Consider the following 23,338-nt stretch of genomic DNA (forward strand, 5'->3'; position numbering starts at 1 on the left):
CCCACTGCTGCACTGCATCTCCAACAAAGATTTGAAGCTGAAGGATTGAACTGGTGGATCTTTGACAGGGTCCTGTACCAACGTGTTAAAATTTTATACCTATTCTCCTGGGTCAAAACATTAGTGGAGCCTTTATAAGTAAAGGGATGTTCTCAGTCTGCTTCTGACAGGTTAATGGCTAGGCCTTTTTCCCAGGAGTGACAGGCTGGGGGAGTGCCTTTGGTGAATGAGTACTGACCAGTAGTGAGTAATTGACACCAGATGTTGTTGGGGCTCAGATCTGGAGCAAATGAATTCAAATGGAGTGAGGGGGCAGTTCCATTTGTTTAGGTAGGCCGTAGTCTGGAGGAAGTGCCCTACTTGAATGTATGTCCAAAGCGGAAAAGTCTGATCTTGCATAGTTGTGGCCAGAGACCTGTAGCTCATCAGTTGGCCATTATTAAAAAAAAAAAGTGTTTGGTGCGGATATGACGGTGGGGCCAGACTCTGTCATGGAAATATTTAGGCATCCCGTGGGGGAATTCCGAGTATAGATGTATAAAGGTCAGTTGACCTGGGACAGCTTTGCCTGCTGCATGGAAGGTTTTCACAGATGTCCTATGAGTGGATGATCGAGGAGCGCTTGGGGAACATGTTTTGGGGAGAGCCAGGAAGCGAACCCTAGGGGCAACTGTGAGAAGGAGTCTTCCAGGTCAACCCATGCCTTAGTGGAGGAATCGACATTCCAATCTGCGATCCTGGAGGGATGCCATGCCCAGTAATATTTTTAAAAAACTGGGAGTCCAATCCCTCTGGACTTAGGGAGCACCAGTTGAGCGTAAGAGATTCCCAGGCATTTGTGACCCCAAGGAAATTGAGTGCAACACTGCCTGCAGGAATTGAAAAGGCAGGGGGCAAATGAATAGGCAGGGCTTGTAAAGGGTAGAGGAGGCGGGGGAGGATATTCACCTTTAATATAGCTGTTCTCCCAAACCATTAGAAGGAGGGCACGCTCCCCTGTTGTAAATCAGAGTTGATACCACGTAATGCAAGGAGGAAGTTTTTCATAGAGTTCGGAGAAACTGTGTGGAAGCTGAATGCCCAGGTATGTTATGGCTTCGGATTTCCAGATAAAAGGAAAGTGGGATTTGCAAAATATCACAAGTTCTGCCGGGAGTGTAATATTTAGGGCATATGATTTGGTGAAGTTGATCTTTAGGTTTGAGATGGTTTGAAAGTATGCAAAATTTTTGAGTAAGTTGGGTAAACTGACATGAGGTTCAGACAGAAGAAGTAGAATATCATCTGCAAACGTGGCTATCTTGAAGTCACGCCCTGAAACAGAGAGGCCTTTTATGACTTTTAGATTTCAGTCTGTGGAGAAGTGATTTAGTGATTAAAGAGGGGAGGATAGGGAGGAGACGGTTACCCAGTATCTTCACGTATAATCTGATGTCAACGTTTAGCAACGATATGAGCCTGTAATTGGCCACAGAATTAGCGTCTTTGTCTTCCTTGGGAATGACCGAGATGATGTTGAGAGTGAGGGTGAGTAGAGAAGGTATTGAAGACCAATAAGAAGGGGGGCGCTAGTATATCTAAAAACGTTTTGTAGTAAGCTCCTAAGAGACCATCGGGGTCAGGGCACTTGTCAGGTTTCAGTTGTTTGACTGCCTGTTCCAGTTCCTTGGTGATGAATGGGCTTTCCAGGTTCTGGGCTGTGTCGGCCGAAACAGGTTTTGAGCTATAATGCCACAAGAAGTCAGTGATCATGCGAGATCTGGAACCTCCACCATCGTGGGGCATGGACTCGGGAGATTGTATAAGTTTTTGTAGTAACGCTCGAAGTGAGAATCAATGTCAGTGTTAGTGCCGTCGCTGCCCTGTATTCGATAGACCATCATACAGGCTTCCTTTGCACGAAGAGCTCTTGCCAGAAGTTTGCCGCTAATGTTAGCTTGCTCGTGTTGTGTTAGAAAATTATTACGCTTCATTGTTTTATCTAGTTCTTCCAAAAGTTGAGAATGCATACGTGTCAAGTCTTATATGCTTTTATGTATTGGTTTAGATGCTGTTCCTGCATCGGTACCTCCTGCTAACTTATCATCACCTTCTCACTATGAACCTGAAGAAGAGGACAATGAGGTTGATGAAAACACTTTAGACCGATGGGATGATGAAGACTGGGGAAGCCTTGAGGTAAGGAGTCATATTTGACTTGCATGCTTAATATCTAAAATATTTATATATAAAAAAAAGAAAAGCATGGTCATTCCATACAGAGACTCCACACAGGTCTGGGGAAATATATGCCTAATGTATGGCCAATATCTCAATCATAAAAAAAAAAACGGGTAAAAAAAAATTACATAAAAACTAAAAATTGTTAAAAACACAACTGGCCATACCACTATATAATCAAACTGTACAATCTCCCCTTAACCACCAAAACCATACAACAGGAGGTTGGAACTAAGCAACCCACCCAATCTGCATCCAGTGAGGTAGGCCCCTGCATCACACAGCCAACGTTGACTCCAAAGGGAACTTCACAATCAGATTGCATAGTGTATGACCACCTTTAGGAGTTATTTTGATATGTATGGGAGTATGTTTGATAGCTGCATATACATGTTTAGTGATTAATACACTTAGTACATAATTTTTTAACTAGTGAATAAGAGTTTGCAGAAATATGTAATATTTAAGTTGTTTTTCTGACTGACTGAACATTGTATTTGAAATAAAAAAAAAAAAAATCAGTTGATTTAACCAGGGGAGCCAGAATTTTTCAAATAACTGCATTTGCTTGCTTGGAATGCAGGGTTTTATTTACTAATAGCAAATGTATCCATTACTTTTGTGCACAGGATGGAGATTCGAACAAGAGACAAACAGAAAGTGATGACTGGGACACAGCCTGGGGCCAGAGCAGTAGTAAAAAGACCCAGAATGATATGGTAAGAGCAATAATATATCCTAACACTAAACCTAAAGCTTCTCGATTATCAGCAGAGACCCTATAGGTTGTATGCAGGAAAAACAAAATAATTTTGTTAAGCAACTCAATACATCAGTTTCCTGCAAGAGAAGGGGTATTATACTCTCCTTTCCAATAGCCTGTCTCCTACTTTTCTGTCCATGTCAGTCCCTTTGGTATTCAACAATAACAAGTAGTGTGATGCCTGTGTCCCCTGCCCTCACTGTGATTCCATACTTTGACCCCTACTTTTCTAAAAGACTCGAACATGGGGGTCAGAGAGTTGAACGATGCACAGCTTCCTGAATTGTCTTATGATGAAGAATCAATTGTAAGGGACTACAGAACTGGGTCAGAGAGGAAGTAGGAAACAGACAGGTGAGTTTAATACCTTTTCCTTTACAAGGAACTGCCATTTTAGCTGACAAGGTCCCTTTGAAATACGTTACCAGACATAAAAACACATATTGGACAAAAAGGGACAAAAACTCACTTCAATTTGTCTGCTTGTGTAACACATGCTGTTATTGCTCTTGTTACTTGATATTCTATATGATCCTTCACAGCAACTCTAGTTCCCACTGTCCCCCACAAATGTTACCATAGTGTTCACAGCTTGATGACTACTATCACTAGTCTTAGGTTCTCCATAAGAAATCATTGTAACAAGAGCTCACACTCCCACACCTTGTCCCTTAACCTCTTTTTAACCCTTTTCCCTTGGATGTTAACATGTGATGTGTTCATGACCTTTGGTATGTTGTCTGTACACATCCTTTACAGAACACTAGTGTTTGTACATAATATATTGGCATGCAGCAGTGTATAGATACTTCAAGATCAGATTTAACGGTACAGTTGGTGTGCGGAAAATGTTTTGTTTTATATATAGTTGGATTTATTTCCCTTTTAGGCTACAAATTCCAAATCTAAAGCAAATACTGTGAGTGACCAGAGACTTACGGATACCAGAATGTCTGCTGCTGATGAAAGTTGGGGCTGGGAAGATTCTTTTCAGCCTGTCTCCGATTCTAAGAGCCAAACACCACCTACCTTCTCCCCACCCGAAGGCACAAGAGCAGCCAGTGAATACAATTGGGACAGTGTAGGTGGTGGGAAACACGTGGATTTCTTCTCAGCGGCTTCAGAGAAAACCAATCAGGTAATTGAGACGTAATAAACTATTGATAACTGTTCACCATGTGCATATAGAAAATCAGCCATTTTGTAAAAGTAGCTTCAGTAGTAAGTTGTACCCTGAATCACAATAATTTCACATTGTTTGTTTGTTTTTCCTTTTTTTTTTTTTTTTTTTTTTTAAGAAAAAAAAGAGCTTCAGTAGTATGTTGTACACTGAGTTACAGTAATTTTAAATTTTTACTTTTTGTTATGATAGCACTTTATACAATTATTAGGTGTGTGTATAGTACTTCTATGTCCTTTAGGGATTTGCACAATGTCATCAACTTTCCATTCTTTGGAAGAAAGACAGCCACAACAATAGGGGCTTGTGTTTTGTTATTGCCACTGCAGACAAGTTTTCCTTATTCTCAGTAGTGGAAGTTTTTTTTGCTAAACAAAATGAAAGTGGTTGTAAACCCTTGCATATACCCAGTGAACTGACTGGTCTCAGGTGATACACAGAGATGAAACCAATCCACTTACATAAGTTGTATCCATCTATATGCAGTCTTCTCTTCCCTACATCTGTTCATATTCCTGAATTTTATAAGCTAGGCTGAGAGTTCAGAAATAAGGGGGTGGAGAGCTGAAGTTGCACTCTGCAGAGCTCAGTGTGCAGAGCTCTGATAGCTGATTGGAGGGAAGAGACACACCACCCTCCACACAGCTCACAGGAACAGTGTCACTTGTCACCATTTTTCTCTTGGTGTCAGGAAGAGAAAAAAGTCAGGAAAACTTGTCAGAAGTGACTCATGCTGATCGCAGAGGAACAAAGCAGCAGACAGAAATGACACTTGATGCTTTTAGTAGAGACAAGTTCACACTATAGAGGGATATGCTCTGTTCATATTTCATGTCTAACAACCACTTTAAGGATACAAATGTAAACCTGGATGTGGGTATGGTTGCTCTTGTGTTCTTCGCAGTGTCACGCCGGGATGTACTGGATAGACACTTGTAACTTTCACTAGGTGCCTCCTTTGTATGGTCTCTGCGAATACATTTAGATGGGCATCCAGGTAGCAGCCAAAGTTCTTACACATCAAGGTTGGTTTAGAAGAGCAGTTCCTTGAGGCTTCCAGAGAACACCAGAAAGCTGTCAGCATCAATGGCCTGAGCAGCTGAAGGTCACATGTTCTGACTGCATGTGTATATATTTTTTTAAACATCTGCCTATCATTCCTCCTTTGTACAAAGACACTTTCACATACAATTTGGGAAAATGAATGACACCAGCTTACATTCAGTAGGGCCCCGATATACACCAGGCTTGCTGGACTGATGCTTTATTGATATAGACTGTATTTCAGCTTCAACTGAGTTACATTAAACATAACTTTTTTAACAGGCTTCTCCCAAACCCAAATCACCCATCTACAATTAACTTAGTAAGTAGATTCTGTCTTGCTATATTTCAGTTAAGGATTTTTATACTCACAGAAAATTCTTTTACATGGAGTCCATCGAGGGGCACTGGAAGTCATCAACTGTTGAGTGGTACTCTGTTTACAGGAGGATTAGACAGTGGCAAACAAAAATTGTAGGCCAGCTCAGCATAACGCCTCCTACGATCAGCATGCCTAGGTTTTGTAACAAACCGTACCAAGAGCATGATCAATAAATACAGAAGGGTGGGACCTGTGTAATTCAATGGACTCCAAGAAAAGGGTTTTACATTGAGTACACAAATCTTATTTTCTTTCTTGTCCACTGAGGGACACACAAAATGATCAACGGTCAGTATGTCCAAAAGGAGACCAGCTTGAGAGGTATGCAACAGCAATTGCTAAAAAGCCCAAAGAACAAGAGCTAGAGACTGTCTGCAGCACAAGAACTGCCTGAAGGATCAATACCTGATCTGGCACTGGATGAATTTGAGCCCTCTACATGGTAAGGGGAACATTAAAACAAAACCGGGAGGAGAAGATGCAAGGCAGTAGTCGTCTTGGAGGTGTGCTTGGGGTCATTATCATGTTGGAATATTGTCCTGCGGCCCACTCCCTGAAGGGAGGGGATCATGCTCTGCTTCAGTATGTCACAGTACATGTTGGCATCCATGTTTCCCTCAATGAACTGTAGCTCCCCAGTGCCGGCAGCACTCATGCAGCCCCAGACCATGACATTCCCACCACCATATGAGGCATAGCACGTGCACTCAACTTCTTTGGTCAACCATGGCGAGGCCTCTTCTGAGTGGAACCTGTCCTGTTAAAGTGTTGTATGGTCTTGGCCACAGTGCTGCAGCTCAGTTTCAGGGTCTTGGCAATCTTCTTATAGCCTAGGCCATGTTTATGTAGAGCCAGAATTATTTTTTTCAGATCCTTAGAGACTTTCCCATGAGGTGCCATGTTGAACTTCCAGTGACCAGTATGAGAGAGTGAGAGCGATAACACCAAATTTAACACACCTGCTCCCCATTCACACGAGACCTTGTAACACTAATGAGTCACATGACTCCAGGGAGGGAAAATGGCTAATTGGGCCCAATTTGGACGTTTTCACTTAGGTGTGTACTCACATTTGTTGTCAATGGTTTAGACATTAATGGCTGTGTGTTGAGTTATTTTGAGGGGACAGCAACTTTACACTGTTATACAAGCTGTACACTCACTACTTTACATTGTAGCAAAGTGTCATTTCTTCAGTGTTGCCACATGAAAAGATAGAATAAAATATTTACAAAAATGTGAACTCACTTCTGTGAGATACTTTATATCTGTATCCATATGATCCTAGATCTATGCTCTCTTGTGCGGTGGGTCAATTTGAATTAATTGAATTGAATTAAAATCTTGATAAGTTCCTCAGGTCAGCTGGGGGCCTGGCTTCAGGCCAGTTAATCCATTAGTGCATCAGCAAGTCCAAGATGGATCTAATAGCAGAGGTCAGGGTCATTCCACTCAGTGTCAGAGTGCCCCTGCTGAAATTCTGCCGCATAGTCCTCAACTGGTCTCTGAGCCTGCTGAAGAGAATGAAGTATGGACTCAGCTGTCACAGAGCACTGAAGGTTATGGTAGAGCTGAGCCATGGATTCAAACAAAAAAGTTATGGTATTCAGGTGTGGACTATTCTGTTATGATGAGCCAAAGTTTGCAGTTCCCCCTAGAGTAGCGAGATAAAGAAATCCACCTTGCTGGATTCTACTGCGAAGGTGCAAGGTTCAGTATACAGTATAGTTGGTAGGCATTCTTGAAAACCAAAAACTGATGTGGTCTGCAAATCTTTCTAGTGTTGGAACTCGGGTTCAGGTGGTGGAGCCACTGCCTTAGGTACAGGAGTGGTGGCTTCCAATATGGAAGGTGCTGGAGGTGGAGAACTCTTAGGGGCAAGTATAAACTGGGATAGTGATTCAAGGCAGCCCTCTAGCTGGAAATAACCCTCCTGAAGACATTTGACAGTTTGGTTAAGTGCCATTACAGTGGGGCAAAAAAGTATTTAGTCAGCCACCAATTGTGCAAGTTCTCCCACTTAAAAAGATGAGAGAGGCCTGTAATTGGCATCATAGGTAGACCTCAACTATGAGAGACAAAATGAGAAAAAAAATCCAGACAATCACATTGGCTGATTTGGAAAGAATTTATTTGCAAATTATGGTGGAAAATACTGTAAGTATTTGGTCACCTACAAACAAGCAAGATTTCTGGCTCTCACAGACCTGTACCTTCTTCTTTAAGAGGCTCCTCTGTGCTGCGCTCGTTACCTGTATCAATGGCACCTGTTTGAACTTGTTATCAGTATAAAAGACACCTGTCCACAACCTCAAACAGTCGCACTCCAAACTCCACTATGGTGAAGACCAAAGAGCTGTCGAAGGACACCAGAAACAAAATTGTAGACCTGTACCAGGCTGGGAAGACTGAATCTGCAATAGGCAAGCAGCTTGGTGTGAACAAATCAACTGTGGGAGCAATAATTAGAAAATGGAAGACATACAAGACCACTGATAATCTCCCTCGATCTGGGGCTCCACACAAGATCTCACCCCGTGGGGTCAAAATGATCACATGAACAGTGAGCAAGAATCCCAGGACCACACGGGGGGACCTAGTGAATGACCTGCAGAGAGCTGGGACCAACGTAACAAAGGCTACCATCAGTAACACACTACGCCGCCAGGGACTCAGATCCTGCAGTGCTAGATGTGTCCGCCTGCTTAAGCCAGTACATGTCTGGGCCCGTCTGAAGTTTACTAGAGAGCATTTGGATGATCCAGAAGAGGATTGGGAGAATGTCATATGGTCAGATGAAACCAAAATAGAACTGTTTGGTAGAAACACAACTCGTCGTGTTTGGAGGAGAGAGAATGCTGAGTTGCATCCAAAGAACACCATACCTACTGTAAAGCATGGGGGTGGCAACATCATGCTTTGGGATGTTTCTCCGCAAAGGGACCAGGACGACTGATTCATGTACAGGACAGAATGAATGGGTGCATGTATTGTGAGATTTTGAGTGCAAACCTTCCATCAGCAAGGGTATTGAAGATGTAACGTGGCTGGGTCTTCCAACATGACAATGATCCCAAACATACCGCCCGGGCAACATAGGAGTGGCTTCATAAGAAGCATTTCAAGGTCCTGGAGTGGCCTAGCCAGTCTCCAGATCTCAACCTGCTAGATAACCTTTGGAGGGAGTTGAAAGTCTGTGTTGCCCAGCAACAGCCCCAAAACATCACTGCTCTAGAGGAGATCTGCATGGAGGAATGGGTCAACATACCAGCAACAGTGTGTTCCAACCTTGTGAAGACTTACAGGAAACGTTTAACTTCTGTCATTGCCAATAAAGGATATATAACAAAGTATTGAGATTAACTTTTGATATTGACCAAATACTTATTTTCCACCAGAATTTGCAAATAAATTCTTTCCAAATCAGCCAATGTGATTATCTGGATTTTTGTTCTCATACTCTCATAGTTGAGGTCTACCTATGATGCCAATTACAGGCCTCTCTCATCTTTTTAAGTGGGAGAACTTGCACAATTGGTGGCTGACTAAATACTTTTTTGCCCCACTGTATTTGCTGACAGAGAACGTTCATAGGTGAGACCCTCTCATTCAGGCACCATACGGCTGAATGGTACTGAAATGTAGACATATGCAGAGCCCAAGAAGATGAGCATGGCCCTTTGCACAAATCCTGTCAGCATCCCTGCAAGTTGAGACAGGATCTGCATGGACAATAGAAGGGCACAAGTGCAAGGGTACATACTGGAAATTGGAAGCTCTGGTATCAGATAAGCAGGGGTACAGCTGGTGGTACACAATAGATTTGCCAAATTTAGTTATAAGTGGAGTCAAGTCACATGCAGGGTCCAGTAACAGCTAAGCGAGAAGGCGCCAGATCAGATTCAGGAACATTCAGAAGTCGGCAGTGTGCAGGCAGTAAAGAATCTTGGTCAGAAGTCCAGGCTGAAGTCTGCATCTGAGATGGGCAGCAAAACTTAAAAGGCAAGGGCAATCCAAAACCAGGTCAAGTGGAAGTCAGGTCAGTATGAGGATCAGGAACACAGGAGCGAGACTGAAGACCATTCAGCAATGATCCTGTGTAGAACTCAAGTTTTAAATACCTGGATGTGCCCGCATATCCATGTGTGCTGATGCATGTACTTGAGTGCAACATTGCACTTGCCGCTAGGCTAATGTGCATGCTTATAAGCATTTACATGTTTACTGGCATAAAAGCCTGACAGCTGGCACAATGTTCCTGACATCTGCTCTCTAGCAATGTCTTTGTTGATGATGTCAAGGGAAGGTGCAAAGAGATGTCATCTCTCTAAGACCAGAAGGGTCAGGCACTCCTTGGATGCAGCCCAGTGCCTTTACCAGAGAGCTCTGCACAGTTGTTTAAAAACGATCTATACGGGAAAAAAGTCAAGACACTTCCAGCAGGCCAATACATCTAAAATGTAAACTTCCAATCATCTGTTCCACACACTCAATCATAAAAGCATGCACTGCTGCAATGGAGAGATCCCTTTTGATTGATTTAGACCATTGTGCCATAGTTTGAAAATTAAAGTCACAGCCAGAATAGGGCAGAGGGCAGGACCTGCCAGCGAGGACTGGGTTTTAAAGAGGTATTCTAATTGTTGGTCGGTAGAATCCTTGAAAGTGAGGACACCTTCTGCTATAACCTAGTGTTAACCCTGTGAAGGTGGGTAACGAGCAGACCCACAGTTGTTATAGACCACTGTTTAGCAAAATTCTTCCAAACAAATCCAGCCATCGCTCAGAGGGCAACAGAGACCCATCAGGGAGCTTCCAGTTCCCGTAGAGGAATTCCTTAACCCCTTCACGCCTAAGGGTAAAACAAATCTAAATGCCTAAGCACAATTCTGCAACATTGATGTGTTAGTAAAACCGTACATATCGTCACAACTACTTTGTACATCCAGGTGGATTATACCTTGTTTTTTTCAGGACAAATTGGGCTTTCATTTGGTGGTAAATGGTCATGGATAGCTCCTAATTTTTTTTTATTATTAAAGGAAAACTGGGCCAAAATAGTAAAAAAAATCATTTTTTTAAATTTAACTGTGTGTTTCTTGTTACGACCATAACCTACCACCAAAGAACAACTCAAAATACATTCTCCAGTTCTTGACGATCGCAGCGATACCATATATGTGTATGTTATTTGTTGTTTGTACCCGTAGTACAGTCCAGAAACAACAGTGCGCATTTTGTTTTTGTCTTTTTTTTTTTTTATATAAAACACACTGTCACTGACATTGACATTAACACTAACTGACACTGATACCAATTTTTTTTTAAAAAATCCTGACCTTTGACCCTGACCTTTGCCCTTGACCCTGACCTTTGACCCTGACCTTGACCCAAACACTAACCCTGGTACTGAACTAGATCAAACCTTGATCTAGGTATTTTTCTTTATTTTTTCTTTTATTTTTTAATATTTATTTATCTTTTTTTTTTTTTTACAAACTTTTTTTTTCTCTCTCTGTGTCAGGAGTTCGAGAGATACAATGTATCTCTCTTCTCCATTCATAGAGAGAGAGAAAACAAGGGGGCCGGGCTGCACAGTGATTGATCACTGTGATAGCCAATCAGAGGCTATCACAGCAATCACGTGACCCGGAATCGGGAGTCCCGGGTCCCGATCGTTAGAACGGGACCCGGGGCTCTCAGTGACACCGCGGTCTTGGTGCTGGGAGCGCGCCGAGCGGCGCGCTCCCAGCACAAAGACAGGTACGCAAATATGCGGCCCCACGGAAAAAAGCCCAGGTCCGTGAGGCCGCATATTTGTGTTACGTCAGCGTCAAGGGGTTAAAGACTAAATAGAATAATTTGTCACCAGGATCGCCTCAACAGAATGGTTTGCTGTCTCCCTGGTGCCAGGGTTCGGCATGTGGTGGACCGGGTTGATAAATTAGCCCAGCTTTCTTGGTCCATGTTGGAACCAATGACAGAATACATGAAAGGTGGAGGCTCCATTAAGAATCAATTTAAAGAACTAGGCTGCAGGTTTAAGGGAAGGACCTCCAAGGTGATATTTTCTGAAATATTATCTGTGCCGCGCGGAACTCCAGAAAGACGGGGAGATTAGAGAACTCAATGCATGGCTGAAGACCTTTTGTAAGAGGGAAAGATTTGGGTTTGTAGAGCACTGGGCTGACTTTTCATTGGGGTACAACCTATATGCTACAGATGGTTTGCACCTAACTGGAAGGGGGTCTGCTGTGCTGGGGGAGAGGTTTATGGGAAGGCTGAAGGAGTATTTAAACTAGGATCCAGGGGGTAGGTAGAATTAGATTATAACGGGGTAGACAGATCAGACAGGGGTCAGTACTTACTGGTGGCTGGAATGGGGAAAGATGGGGGGAAGGCTATGGTAGATGATGAGAAGGTTCTCATGTTACAAACAACCAGTGGAATTCGTACCATTTGTATGAAACTAAACAAATATGCAAAATACGTGTGAACAAGGTGTCAATTAATTAAAGTGTTTGTTCACCAATGCCAGAAGTCTGCCAAGCAAAATAGGTGAGTTGGAAGCTTTGGTGCACGAAGAGAACTATGATTTCATTGGTATTGCTGAATCTTGGCTTCATTCTTCACATGACTGGGCCATTAATATTCTATGTTCTCTTTCGGAGAGACAGGGTGAATAGGAAAGGTGGTGGTGTCTGTCTCTATGTGAGAAGTGATCTCAGAGCGAGTGTGAAAGAGGACCTAGTTGATGGAGAGTGTGATGAGGCTGAAGTATTATGGGAGGAACTGCACATGGGGGTGCAAACTACAAAGGTAATCATTGGAGTTTGTTATAGGCCTCCCAGTGTTAATGAGGACGTGGAGACTTTCACAGATCATAAAGAATATGCAGAAAGCAAATAAAGGCCACAAAAATTGAAAAGGAATGACAGATTGCAAAAGATAGCAGGACCAACCCCCAAAAAATTCTTCAAATATATTAATAGTAAAAAGGTCCAGTCCGAGCATGTAGGCCCTTTACAAAATAATCTAGAGGGGGTGACTGGGGGCAAAGAGAAGGCAAATTTATTAAATACCTTCTTCAGCTCTGTGTATACAAAGGAGCTTGGGGGAGCTTGTTCATAATGCGCATGGTATTGACACACCTCCAGATGATCCACAATGGCTCACAATTGATATGATCCAAAAATATTTAGACTGAATAAAGCACCTGGACTGGATGGCATACAGCTTCAGGTCCTTAAAGAATTGAGATCTGTCATTTCAAAGCCATTGTTTCTAATTTTTAGGGACTCTTTAATGACTGGCATAGTACCACTGGATTGGCATAATGCCAGTGTCGTGCCAATATTTTAAAAGGGGTAAAAATTTTTACCAAGTAATTATAGACTTGTTTAACTTCTATAGTTTGGAAAAATACTGGAGAGTTTAATAAAAGACCACATAGATGAGCTCTTGCTTGAAAAAATATTTTTTGATGTCAAACAAATCAGATTTTTTTTTTATGAGGAGGTGAGCAAACCTTAGACAAAGTAGTGGCTGTGGATGTGGCATACTTGGAATTTGCAAAAGCATTTGACACAGTTCCCCACACACGTGTAGGGGAACGTCTACATGTGTAAGGTAAAGTCTACAGACTTGGAAAAATCAGTTTGTAGATGGATAGAAAATCGGCTAAAAGATCGTATTCAGAGAGTAGTGGTTAATGATTCATACTCTGAATGGTCTAGGGTTGTCAGTGGTGTACCCCAAGGTTCAGTGTTGGGACCCTTATTTTTTAATATATTTATAAATGATATAGGGTCTGGGATTACAAATCCCATTTCAGTCTTTGCAGATGACACCAAGCTGTGCAGTGGAATATCGTCCTTACAGGATGTCTCCAATTTACAAGCCGACCTCAATGCACTGTTTAATTTGGCAACTATGTGGCAAATGAGGTTTAATGTTGATAAATGTAAGGTTATGCACTTGGGGGCTAAGAATATGCATGCATCATACATACTGGGGGGGGGGGGGGGGTACAATTGGGGGAATCAATGGTGGAGAAGGATTTGGGGGTTCTGGTAGATCACAAGCTTAATAATTGCATGCAATGCCAAGCTGCGGTTTCTAAAGCGAGCAAAATCCTCTCTTGTATTAAAAGAGGTATAGACTCCAGAGAGAGAGATATCATTTGTAAGACCTCATCTGGAATATACAATTTAGTTTTCGGCACCAATTCACAAAAAGAACATTGGGGAACTGGAGAAAGTACAGAGAGGGGCAACCAAACTGATATGAGGCATGTCGGAGATCCGCTATGAGGAAAGATTAGAGGAACTGAATTTATGCTTTCTTGAGAAGAGGGGATATGATCAACATGTATAAATACATCAGTGGTTCATATAGTGAACTCGGTGTAGAGTTATTCACCCTGAGGTCATCACAGAGGACAAGGGGGCACTCTACGTCTGGAGGAAAAGAGATTTAATCTCCAAACACGGAAAGGTTTCTTCACAGTGAGAGTTGTGAAAATGTGGAATAGACTCCCTCAAGAGTTGGTTCTGGCCAGCTCAGTGGATTGCTTTAAAAAAAGCCTGTATTTATCTTAGATACACAGAATATAACTGGATACTAACATTTATAGGTGAAGTTGATCCAGGGAATATCCAATTGCCTCTCGAGGGATCAGGAAGGAAATTTTTTCCCTGCAGGAGCAAATTGGATCGTGCTTTGCTGGGTTTTTTTTGCCTTCCTCTGGTTCAACTGTGGGTATAGGATTATAACTTTTTTTTTTTTTTTTTTGTAATGTTTGAACTGGATGGATTTTTGTCTTTTTTCAGCCAGACTAACTATGTAAATGTAATTTGGAAGGTCTTTTACAGCTGTAGGAGCTCTGAAAGACCTGAGGTTGGAGACAGCAGGCTGATCTTCTGGATGCAGATATGTATGTACTGCATCACTTAGAGCCAAGACAGTCTCTTTTAAAGTTGGGGCAAGAGTAGAAGACTGCAATTCCTCCAAGATGCTCTCTTCAGCGATAGACTGAGACAACTTAATATGTCAGAAATGATCACTGCCTGATTGTTCGTCTGCCTCTATGGCCCCAGGTAGATCAACAGCAGACTCTGTGGGGGAAGGCATGTGAGCGCACCTAGGCCCTCTGCAGGCAGAACCACTGAGGGACTGTGTGAAAGTGGCCACAGAGTCAGAAGTGAATGTAGTAGAGACCCAGTCAATAAGGCAGGGAACTTGGCCTCATCAGGCAAAGCTAGAGAGGATGGTGGAGTAGACTCTATAATCACAGGGTAGATGAATTCCAGATTAGTCACTGTAGATGGACAGTAGGAACGAATGGCAACATGCTTTCTTGTCACTGAATGGCAGGAAAGAGAGTATGCATGAAACTCAGCAGATGACATTAGTATTAGTTAGACTGCGGCATTACTGGTTGTAGGAGAGTTATTCGGAACTGGCCACAATGTGTTTTGTTTGCAAGTGTTAAGTCTTTCGGTAGGTGGCAGTATAACCAGACAGTTGATGGCATCCTGCATCCCAATGGACGAGAAAGAAACATCGGTTTTGAGATGCATGTGAAACTCTTGAATGACACAAGATGATATTGATTTAGAAATGGATAACAAATGTCTGAATAGATTTACAAAAGACAGTGTGCATTCTGCAGCAGTTTAATCCAGTGATAATAATAGATTGAGTATTCAGGTTCTAGCTCTTTGGAATGTATACTGATCACACATTTTTTTTGTGGCACAGAAAAAGGATGAAAGTCGCAATTCAGATGCTATAGGAGACTGGGGTGGAGATGACAACTGGGAATCTGTGGAAGCAGACCAAGGTGAGATAAAGCAGCCTTCAACCAAGCTATTGTTTTTACTGATCTATATGAAAAGCCTGAAATTGTTACTAATAGCATTGCAGCCCTCTTTTATAATTTGTGTTGGCAAAGGATGCCCTTAATTTGCAAGGATTTCCTCTCACTTCCTGTTTGGCTATGGGACGTACAGGGAAATCTCCAAAATGGAGAGCACAGCTGGCAAAAACAAACCCAAAAAAATTGATAGGAGTTATAACCCTCCCTTGCTGTATTCAAATTGAAAAAAATTGGCCTATTATTCTGCTTTAAGTATACCCCCTGACATCTAAGCTTATTCTGTCTACCCTATGAAAGGAAAGATCTGTATACTTACCTATTCTGAAGGCAGTCCAGTCACATGTCACAGCCAACCTCGGATGCCCCATAGTAAGCCTATGGGTGATGTCATTCTCAGCAGTCTCTCAACTTCACTGAAGCCAGTGCTGGGACCCGATTGTGTGACCGGACTAGAGCACCCTCAGCCTAAGTAAGTATGCAGATCTTTCCTTTAACAGGGTAAATAGAATAGGCTGAGATGGCAGGGGGTAGATTTAAAGTAGAACAATAGGGGGGAGTAGATTTAACTATAAGTAGTGCTTGACTGAACTTCCACTTGGATGCTTGGTCTGCCTGAGCCATCTAGAGATGCAAAAAAAAGTTTCTTGCAGAACAAAGCTGACCGTTAAGGCACTCGCCATGATGGCTGCCACGTATTACCATCTTGTGGATGAGAGTAGAGAAAGCAATGTCTCTAGTGCCAGCTCCATGACCAGAGAACTGACCCTTAGTGGTGCTGATAACCATATGCTGGTTCAGGCCCAGTTGCTGCAAGGGAAGGAATTCTTGTCTTTTGGCATTATAGAAATTACATGTCCTAATTGCACGGGACACATGCCTTATATCCATAGACCTTGGGTTATAATTTCAGGTGATTTGACAGCTTTTGAGGACCGGTCCCTGGGTGTCCCCCTATAACACTACCCCATTGCATGAGTCCTCAGGTTTTGCTAGTGTCCTAAGGTGAAGGACCTCCTCTCCCTTACTAAGAAATCTCTCTTGGCCTAACTAGTTTATTTTAACTTCAACTCTTCACATCTTCTAATACAATAGAAGCAATGCAACTTTGGTAAAACCTTTTGGAGCTGGATCCAGATCCCACACCATGTGCAAGGTCTGTAATGTTGCTTCAAGCACTGGATCCTGCATGGGCACTCACCCTGGCACTTGATGCAATGCATGTAGTTGTAAGTTTCTATACAGAGCCAAGGCTGTGGTTTATCCCTATAGAGCCCATACCTTGAAGGCCCCTTTGGGGTTATGTACACCTTAAGCGGCAAAGTCTGGACCCGATATAGGGACCAGAGACATGGAAAGGTAAGACAGTTACCCCACAGCAAGTATGGAACAGAATATCTCCATTACTTGCTTCCTGGATAGTATGCATGTAGACATTAAAACTATCAGGAAATTGGGAATGTGTTTAGAATTGGTTCAATTTCACTGTAAAGTTTTCAAACTTGGTGCTAAAAGTCAACCACTCTGAACTTTGTCTCAGGTGAATGACCAGGTGTTACATCATACCACAGGTTACTGTCACTTCCACCTAGGGGCCCTTAGGTACTCAGGTGCTGCTTCCCACCCTTATTCTTTGAGGACTTCATTACAGGATGGTCACCATTGGGTTGCTGCTTACCCTATATTCCATGCACTGCTTCTTAAGTACCCTACAGGGGCATACCCTTATATATAATAATGCTGGAAACCAGGCACACGGGAACTGCAGCAAAAGCTCAGGTGAACATTCACGCCGCTGAAAGTCTTCAAAACTGAAAAAGCTTGGAGTGATGATGCTTACCTTGCCCTGGAGCATGATCCTATTTTAACACTGATCTTTGCACCTGATTCTAGCTCTATCTCAGGCTCGCCCTACCTGACTAGGGCAGACTATTCTCATTATATCATAATTTCTCAAACAATTTACAGCTCTGATACAGCCATCACTGTCTAGTGCTCAAAAGGGCAAGGCACTTTCTCCACCCCCTACCTGAGTTGGAAGATTTATCTCTAGGCTGCTATATACAGTGGGGATCGAAAGTTTGGGCACCCCAGCTAAAAATTTGTATTAATGTGCATAAAGAAGCCAAGGAAAGATGGAAAAATCTCCAAAAGGCATCAAATTACAGATTAGACATTCTTATAATATGTCAACAAAAGTTAGATTTTATTTCCATCATTTACACTTTCAAAATAACAGAAAACAAAAAAAATGGCATCTGCAAAAGTTTGGGCACCCTGCAGAATTTATAGCATGCACTGCCCCCTTTGCAAAGCTGAGACCTGCCAGTGTCATGGATTGTTCTCAATCATCGTCTGGGAAGACCAGGTGATGTCAATCTCAAAGGTTTTAAATGCCCAGACTCATCTGTCCTTGCCCCAACAATCAGCACCATGGGTTCTTCTAAGCAGTTGTCTAGAAAACTGAAAATAGTTGACGCTAACAAAGCTGGAGAAGGCTATAAGAAGATAGCAAAGCGTTTTCAGATGTCAATATCCTCTGTTCGGAATGTAATTAAGAAATGGTAGGCATCAGGAACAGTGGAAGTTAAAGCAAGATCTGGAAGACCAAGAAAATATCAGACAGAACAGCTCGCAGGATTGTGAGAAAAACAATTCAAAACCCACGTTTGACTGAAAGATCTGGCAGACACTGGAGTTGTGGTACACTATTCCACTATAAAGAGATACTTGTGGAAATATGGTCTTCATGGAAGAGTCATCAGAAAACCTCTTCTATGTCCTCACCACAAAAATCATCGTTTGAACTTTACAAATGAACATATAGACAAGCCTGATGCATTTTGGAAACAAGTTCTGTGGACCGATGAGGTTAAAATTGAACTTTTTGGCCGGAATGAGCAAAGGTACGTTTGGAGAAGAAGGGGCACAGAATTGAATGAAAAGAACCTCTGTCCAACTGTTAAGCATGGGGTTGGATCAATCATGCTTTGGGGTTGTGTTGCAGCCAGTGGCACAGGGAACATCTCACGAGTAGAAGGAAAAATGTATTCAATAAAATTTCAGCAAATTTTGGATGGTAACTTGATGCCATCTATGAAAAAGCTGAAGTTAAAAAGAGGATGGCTTCTACAAATGGATAATGATCCTAAACACACCTCAAAATCCACAGGGGATTACATCAAGAGGCGTAAACTGAAGGTTTTGCCATGGCCTTCACAATCTCCTGACCTCAACATAATTGAAAATCTATGGATAGACCTTAAAAGAGCAGTGTGTGACAGACAGGCTAGAAATCTCAAAGAACTGGAAGACTTTTGTAAGGAAGAATGGGCAAAGATACCTCAAACAAGAATTGAAAGACTCTTTGCTGGCTACAAAAAGCGTTTACAAGCTGTGATACTTGCCAAAGGGGGCAGTACAAGATATTACCTTTGCAGACACCATTTTTTTGTTTTCTGTTATTTTGAAAGTGTAAATGATGGAAATAAAATCTAACTTTTGTTGACATATTATAAGAATGTCTAATCTGTAATTTGATGCCTTTGAGATTTTTCCATCTTTCCTTGGCTTCTTTATGCACATTAATACAAGTTTTTAGCTGGGGTGCCCAAACTTTCGATCCCCACTGTACCCGATGTGACATCTTCCCACACTACGCTTGGCAATGTTGAATTGCTTACTTCTGCCATATGCAGAAGCCTTGGAATTGCCACACTTAATTCTCCTTCATGTTGCCAGGCTGCTTTGGGTATTAAGATACCTAAAAAAGAAAAAACAGCCAGTCCCCTTTCATGAACAAATAGGACAATCTATGAAGAATGGGTCAACCCAGAAAATCTTTTCATACATCCGAGAATCATGGCCAAGCTGTAGCCAGTGAAAAAGAGTTCCCAAAAAGTGGTCTGTTCCTATAAGAGACCCTGCCGTTCCAAGTCTTAGCCAATTGCTGTCCGGGGCAATTTTTCAAAATGTTTATACAACTGCAAAATTAGCATTTTTTTTGGCTGGACAGCTACCTAGATCTTCCAAACATATATTTTCAGAACACAGAAGCCCTGGAAAATAAAATGGTGGCTGTTGCAATTTTTTTTATGTTGCACAGCTGTTCATGAACCACTTCAACACTGGGCACTTTCACATTCTTTTAACCACTTCCCGAGCGGCCGTTGTATATAAACGGCCGGACGGTGGCACTGCAGGGTCGGGTGGCCGTCTATAAACGGCCTCCCCGCACCCTGCTTGTGCGCGCTCCCTGGGAGCGCGCAGCACTGCGATCCGGTGCCCGCTGTGTCCTCCGGACACAGTGAAACACCGATCGTCGGACGGGACCTCTGTACGAGGTCCCGATCATGTGATCACTGATTGGCCAATCAGTGATCACATGCAAAGTAGTAAGCAAGATGTCACTTGTGACATCATTGCTTACTATGTGTGAAATCTGTGAATGATCACAGAGGTCACATGGTACAAGGCTATTCACAACAGCCTTGTACCATGTGACAAGCTGTGACCAATCACAGCTCACTCAGTTCTTCTCAATGAAAAAAATCTTCATCACCCCTCACAAGTAGTACAGTGTCACCATGGTGACACTGTACTGCTAGGGTGACAGTATGTAAAAAAATATAATAAAAAAATGTAAAAAAAAATGTTTAAAAATTATAATTTTTGCTTATAAACTAATTTGGATTTTTATTTTTAACTAAAAAGATAACGGAATAAATTTTGGCTAAGATTTATGATGAAATATTATTTATTTGCAAAATTTTTGGACATTTCATTTACATAGCAAAAAAAATACAAATCCCAGTGGTGAATAAATACCACCAAAATAAAGCTTTATCTCAAAAAAATGGTAAAAAATTCATTTGGGTACAGTGTTGCATGACCGCGCAATTGTCATTCAAAGTGTGATAGCGCTAAAAGCTGAAAATTGCCCTGGTCAGGAAGGGGGTGAAAGTGTCCGGTCTGGAAGTGGTTAATAAAGGCCTTGTCAAAGACTGTCTTTTTTCACACTACATTTTTTTTTTTTTTGTGAATGGGTAGCGGTACTATGTACTGCATACTCATTTACATGATGAGGTGGGATCTGGGGCCCCCTTTGCTAAAGGGGCTTCCAGATTCCGATAAGGCCCCTGCCCACAGACCCCCACAATCACCGGTCGGGGTGGCTCGTTCCCCTCGGTCTTCCCCCCCCCCACCCCTTTTCCTGACCTGCATACTCGGATAAGGGTCTGGTATGGATTTTGGAGGTGGGGAACACCATGCCATTTTGTTTTGTTTTTTTTCATTTTGGCGTGGGGGTCCCCCTCAAAACCCATACCAGACCTGAAGGGCTTGATATGGGTGGACCTCCTGTGCTGTGTCCCTCACTGGAAGAGAGAAATAATTTAGTTTCTTTTATAAACTGTGGTGTGTTTGGTACTACTGTCTGTTATGCGATGCTACATTACATAATTGTGGTGATTGTCACACATGACAGCCCTGAGCAAAGCTGAAATAGCAAGAAAGAAAAGAGAAGAACGGCAGCGAGAGATGGAAGCTAAACGGGCAGAAAGGAGAGCTGCCAAGGGACCCTTAAAACTAGGAGTACGAAAGCTGGATTAAGGAGAGCAGAGGGACAGCAGCCAATAGTAAGAGATGATGGTATGTACTATGGTGCTTCTATGTTTGTATCAGGACATGTGCTATTTTTACAGGCAGTAATTTGTGCATATACAAAATGAGCTAAAGTTCATTTAAATTAGTGCATGCAGTCAGTCCATTGTAAAGAACAAAGTTGAGCTGGTAAACTAAATTTACTTCACGGAACAAGGAGTGAAATCCTACCATTGCACAGTGTTTTCAGCAAAAATGTAAGCATTAGATTGCCAGCATCAGTCTGCACTGTCTTGCTTCCTGTGGGGTGAATTTACCCCGCTAAATGCATGTTGTTCACACTGATTTCAGCTTGTAAGAGCATTGGGTGCAACAAGCTTTGTTGGAACTTTTCAGTTTAAAAGAGACATTAACCTTTGGGAACGTGTTACACTAGTTTTTTTAAGGTGGAACATGTTCCCATAGCTGCAGGCACCCCATCCCCTTCCTCTGACAGATAGAAACCTCTCCCCAAACTGTCAGATAGAAACCTCTCCCCAAACTGTCAGATTTGGAAACAGTGCTGCTGTGCAGGGCTCCGCCCAGACGGCCGCATCACTCATTCAGAGTTCTGTGAATGAGCGCCTACAAGTCCCGCCAGACTTAGCGGCTGTTGGCTTGTAGTTTTCAATGAACTACCACAGTGCTGTGGAGCGCCGTGAAGCTTCCTGTCCGAATACCTGTTTTCCGTACCAGATGTACAAGCAAGCAGATTTTCTGACAGGTCTGCAGGAGACCTGCATGGCATCAGTGATCTACTGATCAATGGTGCAATTCTTTCCAGGCTCCTGCAGACAAAAATAATTGCACTTTTTTTTTTACCTGCCAAAAACTGTGCATTTATTATTTTTGTCAAAAAGGTAAACTTATCCTTTAAGAATGTAAAACACAAATCCTAACATGAATGCAGGCTGTTACTTTAAAAAAATCTTGCTAGAAAGACTTCAGCATTTCTAGAAGCATGATTAATGCCTGCTAGCAGCGTGTTTTAAAGTGACGTTCCGTAATCCCGTTAAAGTGATAGTGTTTGTTATTTAAAAAAAACAAACCTTTACTACCAAAAAAAACTTGGTTTTGCACAGCCAATGCCAAATCTTCCTATTGTGTGATCCCCCACTGGTGCTCTGTAAATACCGCTTTATTTCCAGGTCATTTTTCAGTGCTGTTATAGGTTTACTGACAGTTACTCTGAGATGCATTAGTGTACCCAAATACAGTTCTATTGTTTAGAGAGATAGTTGCACCAGTTTTAGTAAATTTATCCTATAGTGACTGGTTTACTTTACAGGCCCATGCCATAACAAATTGATATTTCAGTTTTGGTTAAGACTTTTGAGCTGAATCATCCACCATCTTCTTAAATTAGCAGGTGTTCCCTTGTGGTAGCTGGTCTGTCTTCTCCCAACAGACCTCTACGATGTGGGCCGTTTGTTTTCTGTTCTGGAGTAGTAGGATGGTATATTTATCTTTGTAAAGGCTACAGCAGTAATGGAATAGAAATTCTGGAGGCAATAGCTTAGTACTGGAGGCCTTGAGATGAAAAGCCAGCATGTACCTCAGCTTGTCAGCCATCATGAAAAACAGGAAGAACCACCTTAGTGAAATTGACCTTTTGAGGAAATCTATGGCTAGCTGGTGCCAGTTCTGAAATTAGGTCCCTGACAATAAGTGACAGGTCTGAGGAACATCACCTAAAGAGTTTGTCACACTGGCAACCTGTGTGCTCTTCTAATCTTCATTTATGCTTTACACTGTCTAGTATCTACCCCAGCACTGAGGAAGGTGGACTTGTAAGATCCTGAAATGCATTGAAAAGATTTTCAGATCTGTTATCAAGATAAACTTTTGCTGGATGTGATGCCGACCACTAGCACCCTCATCCTTTTATTTACTTTTTCTCAGAAAGGCATGGAGCACAAGCAGTATGTCATGATTTCAGTTCTAGAATTCTGAGGTCCTTTTTGTTAAACAGAGCATTGTTAAAATGTGACCACAGCCAACAAGTCAGTTTCTCCTTTATTTTCTAAATGGGAATTAGTATCTGGATGCTATGGTTAACAGACACTTGATAAAAAGTCCTGTGTGTAAAGTTAAAGAGGAAGGGATACTCACCCTAATGTTAATGAGGTCCCTACTGGCATCAGCATCTCCTTTTAGGTGCTGGTCTTTGACAGGCCAGTGCATGATGACATCACTCATGCACATGCATGGGAGCACTGTGCTGGAAATGTA

General features: G+C 42.2%; 1 protein-coding gene across 1 annotated transcript in view; it reads left to right on the forward strand.

Moving 5' to 3' along the window:
- The window catches only part of SCYL1 (SCY1 like pseudokinase 1), a 59,238-nt gene that overhangs the window by 35,497 nt on the left and 403 nt on the right, over positions 1-23,338 (forward strand). Inside the window, exons 14-18 of the mRNA XM_089653609.1 lie at positions 2,048-2,178; positions 2,850-2,939; positions 3,873-4,121; positions 15,352-15,433; positions 20,952-21,115. Coding sequence (XP_089509735.1) covers positions 2,048-2,178; positions 2,850-2,939; positions 3,873-4,121; positions 15,352-15,433; positions 20,952-21,076 — 677 coding nt within the window. The 3' untranslated portion in view covers positions 21,077-21,115. The remainder of the gene's footprint in view (positions 1-2,047; positions 2,179-2,849; positions 2,940-3,872; positions 4,122-15,351; positions 15,434-20,951; positions 21,116-23,338) is intronic.

Source organism: Staurois parvus, unplaced genomic scaffold (assembly GCF_062004578.1).
Source record: "Staurois parvus isolate SC_StPar_1 unplaced genomic scaffold, SC_StPar_1.0 ptg000715l, whole genome shotgun sequence".
Classification (NCBI taxonomy): Eukaryota; Metazoa; Chordata; class Amphibia; order Anura; family Ranidae; genus Staurois; species Staurois parvus.